Below are 7,080 nucleotides of genomic sequence, written 5' to 3'. Positions count from 1 at the left end.
TTTCAGCACGATACCTGTGCCTGAAGGTGTGATTAGACTTCTAACCCTGAAGCCACTTCTCTGGGCAATTTCTCATTGCATGAACAACCGCAAAAACCTTCCCAAAACTATCCAAGAAGAGTCTTGGAAGTAGCTTGGCTGCAGATAGGTAAAGGAAGGCACAGTTAGTGTGCGATGGCATCCAGCTGATGGGCTTACAATGGCTTTTTTTTATTTAGACAGTACTGGTGCGGTGCTGGGAACATGTCATTTGAAATATAACGAAAAAGTTTTTCTATGTAACAGGTATAGCCAAAAAAACCCACAGCGCCCACTGAAAATTATTCTGCTCTCACGTTGGTCCTTCCATCAGGACAGGTTTTTACAAGTGAGATGTGAACTTAAAAGCCAGCAGACAAAGTAATGCGTCTCCAGCTCCTTTCCATACACAAGTGCAAAACCATGACCTACCAGAACTTTTATTTTAATTGTACATTCACATTTCTCCATTGACGTGGGCGGCTTGTACACTGCCAAGTGATAAAGTTACACAGTTCTGCTCTTTCCTGTGCATTGATTTCAGCCATCAAAGAAACTTAGAAAACTAACAATAAACAACTTTTCCATATATCTGTAGTCAGGCTGGGAAAAATTATGCGACTTTTCCTTCCCCTCCTGCCCCCCGCCAGCCAAATTCCCCTGGCTTTTACACTTTTCTCTTTTAAATGACTGATAACATTACTTAATTAAGATGGTTTCCTATGGGTCTCTTGCAATGAAGGTGTGCACTGGGCTGTACCGCTCGCTTGCTCTTGCTTCTCCAGAAGCTCATTTGGGTGCATCGTTAGGGGCTGTTGTGACGTTCTCTCCAACAGTGCTGCGGGACAATATAATTTTTCTTAGCCTGCTATTTTTTCTTAACATTTCAGGTTCATCACAAGTCAGTTGCGGTGCTTTACAGTTTACAGACTTTTTGCCAAGCCTTTTCTGTACACTGAAAGCAATTCAGAAATGACAAAAAATGCCGCAACCAATTAGCACGTACAAACATTTATTTTGAAATTTCCATTCTGACTGTTATGAAGAATTACATCATCAAAGCACTTTATGGCAGTGAAAATAGCTCTTACCCCTCTGACTCATCCATTACTCCATTAAAGCTGCAAAATGTGCAATCTGCTTGAAAAATAGGTTGCTTTTTATTCAGTTTCCCATGAAAAGTCAAAATTTGATAACAAAAATACCAAAAGGAAAAAAAACACAAAACCAACCCAGCTTATAGGGACTCTACATCCGATCCTCTCCCCCTTCCCCCAAAAATAACTTACAAAGATAGTTTAAAGTTTTAAATGAGTTTAAAACCAAGTGCATCTTTTTTATTATTTTTTCTTCTTCTTCTTCTCATAATAATCTTAAAATTCTAAAAACCCATAATTTACTTTCTTGGAAAAAAGGCAGCGAGCCGTTGCTTCTTGATTGGAAGAATATGTATCTCCGGCGAGTTCATTTTCTTTAGCTTTACGCTCCTGTTTTTGACGGGTTTCCTGAGGGCCTCAGCGCTGTCCCGGGGCTCGGGCGGGCTCTTCACGTCGTAGCACTGCAGCACCGAGTCCTGGGGCAGGTCCCTTTTGAAGGAAAAGTTTTTGGTGGAGACCCCTGACAGGCCCTTGATCTTGCCGCAGAAGATGGTGGGCACGGCGTCCTTGACGGAGACGATGACTTTGGCTGTCTGCGAGGTGCTGACGATCTCGATGTTGTTGCCGGCCTTGGGCTCGCAGCCCGCCCTGCCCGCCTGCTCCACCAGCCACTTCTGCGGCTGCCGCAGCAGCTCGGCCGGCCCGCCGCCCGCCACCCTGCCCTCCGCCTTGCCCAGCGCCTCCTGGGGCTTGCAGGGGGAGAAGGGGGCGGCTGGGCCTGGGGACAGCTTGTCCGGCACAGGGTGAGCGCTGGCCTCGGCAGAGGTGGCAGGGCCAGGGCCGGCTGTCTCCCCGTGGGGTCCCCCCGGCTTGCGGCAGGAGGCCAGGGACAGGTCCAGGGCCCCGTCCTCAGCTGGTGGGGCAGCCTCGCCAGCCCGGGGTGCAGGTGGCCCTTTCATGGAGAGGTCCAGCGCCTCGTTCTCGCCGCTCATCTTGATGACGGTGTGACGGCTCAGCTGGGGAAACTCCCGTGGGTGGAGGAGGTCGAAGGGCTTGGTCTCCTCCTTCTCCAGGGGGGTCTGGGTGCCCTTGCAGGAGTTGGGGGTGAAAAGCGGCGGCTTGGGCGGGTCGGGGGCTGCCTTGGCCTCAGCGCCGTGGGGCACGGGGATGGGCACGGGGATGGGGATGGGGACAGGGACGGGCAGGGGCACTATGACGGGGTAGGGCACCAGCAGCGTGGCGGGGGGCACCAGCGGGGAGAGGGGCGAGCTGAAGGCCTGGGGTGGGAGGGCAGCATAGTCAGGGGGCGGCTGGCAGGGGGCAGAGCCCAGGGCACCCTGTGAGGGAAACAGGTCCTGGAGGACGGCAGCGAACCCCGGCGTCTGAAAGACAGGGGGCAGGACGGGCTCCTGGGCTTGGCCAGAGGGCTTGGGGTCCAGGAGCTGGGGCTGCCCGACGGGGGCGGCAGCACCGGGGAAGAGGCCGGTGTGCAGCGGGCTGGCGGGGCACGTGGCCCCCGGGGGCAGCACCAGGGGTGAGTTCAGGTGCTGGAAGACATGCTGCTCCAGGAGGACAGGCAGTGGAACGGGACCCTGGGTGGTCATGACATAGGGGGTGGTGGCATTGGTGGCCGGCATCTGCGGGGCGGCGCTGCCAGCGACCTGCAGGTGGATGGGCAGGACGACAGGGCTGTCACCCAGGCAGATGGGCTGCAGCACGGTGGCCGCCACCTTCAGGGCAACCCCGCTCTGCGACTCGGCTGGCGGCGTCAGGATGGAGGGCGCGGGGACTGTCACCAGAGGGGATAGGGCCTTCTTCATCAGGTCGGCTGAGTTGATGTTCCAGGCCTCTGCCGTGATCAGCTGGGCCACCCCGTTCTCCAGCTTGTTGTTGGCCATCGCTGAGGGCGAGCTGGTAACATCCATGGGCAGGTTTGGGGCGTCCTTGTACAGCTCCTCCATGTCGCAGGGCTTGTCCGGCTCTGCCAGCGCTGTCTCTACATTGCCGTCAGCGGGACCCGCGGCGGCTCCAGGCTGCCAGGAGCATCAGCACCAACATAATTTGGCCTGCAAGCCAGAAACATATTTTAGGCACAGCATAAATCTCCTCCTTAAAATAATATTTGCAATTGCCTTTAAAGACCCCACCACCAAAGAAAAGTCGTTAAACATTTCCACGCTTCAGGGTAATGGCTCCACAGTACAGTGTACTGTATATACAGAGATGCTGGATATACATACAACCGTGAGTGTTGTACGAAGAGTTTTGAGGAACTTATATTTAGCCGTAAACACAGATAATTTAAAAGGAATCGAGGACTGCCTACAGCCAACCCCCACCCACCCTGGTACGCAGCCTGCAACAGGGACTCAGGCCATCCATTTCACGTTTTTAAACAAAGCTTCATGTAATGACACTGCATGGCAGAGCCAAGCAACAGTGCACTGTTTTAACTCCACAAAAGCCCCCAAAACAAACATTTCTAAAAATATCGCGGTTAAGAAATATTCAGCCATGGGCAAAGGGTACTTGATACCCCTACAATACTCATCCCTTTTTCATCCTGGTGGGACTTACTAAAGGCAAGCAGGCGACCACTGCACAGTGAGTACAGCACCTCTGAAACTGCTGTGGGCAGGGTGAGAAAGAAACGTGGCCAGGCAATGGCAAAGCAAAAAAAACCAAACCAAACACCCTGCCACAGTGATAGACAGACACAGTAACATGAACCAGGCACCTGACTCATTAAAGAAGACATTAAAGATAACAAAAAATCAAAGCTTCTTCAAATTTATTTTGACAGCCCAACCCTTCATATCAACCAAGCAAATGGCAATTAGAAAAGGGCAGCGATGGTTTCCATTCATGATCGCAGTGAAATTTGCAGCTTATTTCCTAAAAAGATTAACAGCCCCTTACCCCTGAAAAAAAAAAAAAAAGCAGCTCATTAATGGTGCTCGACACCCATTTATTTAGAAGGATAATTTCCTTCCTGCGAGCTGCCGCTGGCAGACTCTGGCTGGGGGCTGGCCGCTCCACCTGGCACTGCCCATGCCTCTCCCAAAGTGTGTGGTGTATCCTGCCGTGGTAATAATCACCATGGAAACTTGTCCAGTTTCAACTCTGTTACCATGGGAAAGCACCAACAACCCCCAAATTTACATTTTTCACCTGCATACAGCCGAATCCTGCTCCCTATGAGCAAAATGTGTGCCATTGCTGCTGCCCGGCTGGCCTGGCTGGTGGGAGTGCGGCGCATCCCCACGTCCCACAGGCATGCCGGCATTGGGACGATACGGAGGGCAATGCCACTGAAACTAGATGGCTGAGGAGTCCCAGCCTGGGGATGTATCTGTGTCTGAGAGCACGCAAAGACCTCCGCCAGCTCTGGCACTTACAGAAATGATTTAGTTGCATAAGTGTTTGTAGGACCAACAAAAACCTGCAAAAGGGATGGGAGGAAAAGGGGAAAAAACCCAAACACTACAAAGGCTAAAAAACAGCCAAGGCAGGGAAGCGGGAAATCTCCCAAGTCTCTCCTGAGAATTGTAAATCCTTGGATTTGGCAGAGAGATGCTACAGCAAGCACAAGACTACAGAAATGCCACAAGTTAATAGCGGAGACTGCTTGGGTAAAACACTAATAATTTAACAGGCGCATCGGAGTTCTTAAAAAGGATTTTTAAAAGTAAACAGATGAGTCATTTCTTTTCTCCTCCTGCTGCTGGCTTAAGAAGAATAATTCTGGATTTTTCTCAACTTATGAAATGTTCTGCAAAAAACATTCACAAATACAGGGTTGAGGGGTTTTTTTTTTGTTTGTTTCCTTTCCCAGCCTCAGCTGAGACAGACTACAGGCAGGCAGAGATGCCCAAGCACCAAAAACCAGGAGCAAATATCAAATCCCTTATTCAGAAAATGACAAGTACTGGTACCAAAAAAATTGGGTCTGTCTTATGTTGGAAAAAAACCTACAACCAGAAGAGCAAAGAGCAATTGTTTCTAAAAATAAAGACAATGAGGAGACTGCTCCGCAGATTCAAGCTAAAAAAAAACCCAAAACCGAAAAAAGATTGTTTTTTCTGTTAAGGAATTAAAAAGCCACTTCTACTGCTCTTATATAACCTCTCCCTCCCTCTTTTTAAAATGACCATTTTAAACCCCTGTGTTCTCTGCTGTACACCAGCATCTTTGCTCCTCCAGAGGCTGCAGCACAGCCGAGTATTTTGCACAGGACACTGACTCTTCCCGACATTTCTGTTTGCTTGAGAAGCGTGAGATTGTGGTGTTTTCATAGAGAATTAATGGTCTGGCTGGGACAGGAAATGACCCCCTGTTCCCCTGGCAAACTCATTTAACATTGAGAAATAGAAAAATTAAGATGAAAATTATGCTGCGTAAGAGACTTGAGGGATTAGCATGCTGTACAAACCCATGGAGAGAACAACAGATCACTGCTGAAGATGAAAGTATAAAACATAGTAAAATCCCCCATTGCTGCTTTAAAAGGCAACAGGGCTGGAGGCAGAGGAAATAGCTAGATGAAGGGAAGAAGAGCTCATCTATCGCCATTAGACACCTTGACGAAATGCCTGTGCCCTTGGCTGGGCTGTTTTTTTAAAGCATAGTCAAACATTTTTTTTCCCACACTGAATCCTCTATGTTTCTGGGATGTATTGTTGAGCTCATGGTCCTACATTGCCTCCAGGAGAGCTCCACTGTGCAAGGGGAAGGAGGTCAGAAGGGTGAGGTACAGCCCTTGGACTCAGGTTTATGGATTTGGGGTGGGGTTTTTCCTCCCTCACCTTTCCTATGTGGAAATGTACCCTCCCATATTTCCCATGCACCTGCTTCTTGAATGAAAAAAAACCCCAACATACAAATATACACACACACACACATACATTTCTCCTTAAAAATATTTCATGATCCTGCCTGCAGCCTGCAGCTTGGTGGTAGCTGGCTGCCAGGTACAGCGGAGTCCCAGAGCAACTGCCTCCTATGCCCTGTAAAGCAATTTTCCGTTTCACCCGAGAGGCAATGCCAGGGCTGCCTAACATGAATTACACTAAACATCTATTATCAAGGTCAGTAAGCAGACAGAGTGAAAAGGTTCCAAGTCCCCAAGCCTCAAAAGAAGAAACATTTGAATATCTGGGATCAAGAGACAGGATGAAGTTGTCCAAAGAGGTGTTTTGTTGTTCCTGGACTCCTTTTTTATACTATGTACACCAAGTATGTGGTACAAAACCGTTAAGTCAACATGGAGATGACCTAAACTAAAGTAAATTTTCAGTGTTGGTATTAACAGCGATAGCTATACTATAGTTCTCCTTTTATAAAAATCAACCTGAAGTATGTGCTGGATTTGAGGTTTTTGTTGGGTTTTTTTGAAGATTGCTGCTTCATTGCACATAAATTATTCAGAGTTACACAGTTTTTAAAACAAGTTTCATGTACCTAACATACACAAATGAAGGTAATATAATTCACTGAGATTGCCTTAAGTTTCCTTTATCTACCACACCTCAGTGCTGGAAAATCAATTAATTTCCCTTTCCCTACTTATCTATTTAATATTTAATTTGCTGTTTGTTTTAATTGAAAAGAAGCTTGCAACACTGAAATAAGCCCTACTGTAAATAAACCGGGCTTTCTCACCAGGGTGCTGATATGAGTTAAGTTCATGGCACTATGCAATGATGTGTGTAACTGTACAGGAAATGGTATGTTAGCTATACAGAAATGCCAATGAAAGGGGTGGTGATAACTCTAGCTTATTTTTTTTATCTCCTGCTGATGGCCGTGCAACAGACTTTTCTCAGGGCTGTTGCGTGCCTTCCTGTGGGATCGCGGCACTGTACCGTGTTCAGCTATCCCCACGCTCTGCTCGCTCGTCCGTGCCACAGCTTGTACCTCGCTATCTACACAGAATTCAAATTATGCTCTGCACACTATGGGAAGG

The 7,080-nt window shown here is 48.4% G+C and overlaps 1 protein-coding gene across 3 annotated transcripts in view; it reads right to left on the bottom strand.

The window, feature by feature from the left end:
- Window positions 1-442: 442 nt before the first annotated feature.
- Window positions 443-7,080, bottom strand: part of RAI2 (retinoic acid induced 2) — a 47,120-nt gene continuing 40,482 nt past the window's right edge. For all 3 annotated transcript variants that reach the window (XM_055802784.1, XM_055802783.1, XM_055802785.1), the window contains one exon: window positions 443-3,181. In XM_055802784.1, coding sequence (XP_055658759.1) covers window positions 1,415-3,076 — 1,662 coding nt within the window. In that variant the 5' untranslated portion in view covers window positions 3,077-3,181 and the 3' untranslated portion in view covers window positions 443-1,414. The remainder of the gene's footprint in view (window positions 3,182-7,080) is intronic.

The sequence above is a fragment of the Falco peregrinus genome, chromosome 4, assembly GCF_023634155.1.
Source record: "Falco peregrinus isolate bFalPer1 chromosome 4, bFalPer1.pri, whole genome shotgun sequence".
Lineage (NCBI taxonomy): Eukaryota > Metazoa > Chordata > Aves > Falconiformes > Falconidae > Falco > Falco peregrinus.
The sequence above is the reverse complement of the archived record's forward strand: the minus strand, read 5'-3'. Positions and strand labels throughout refer to the sequence as shown.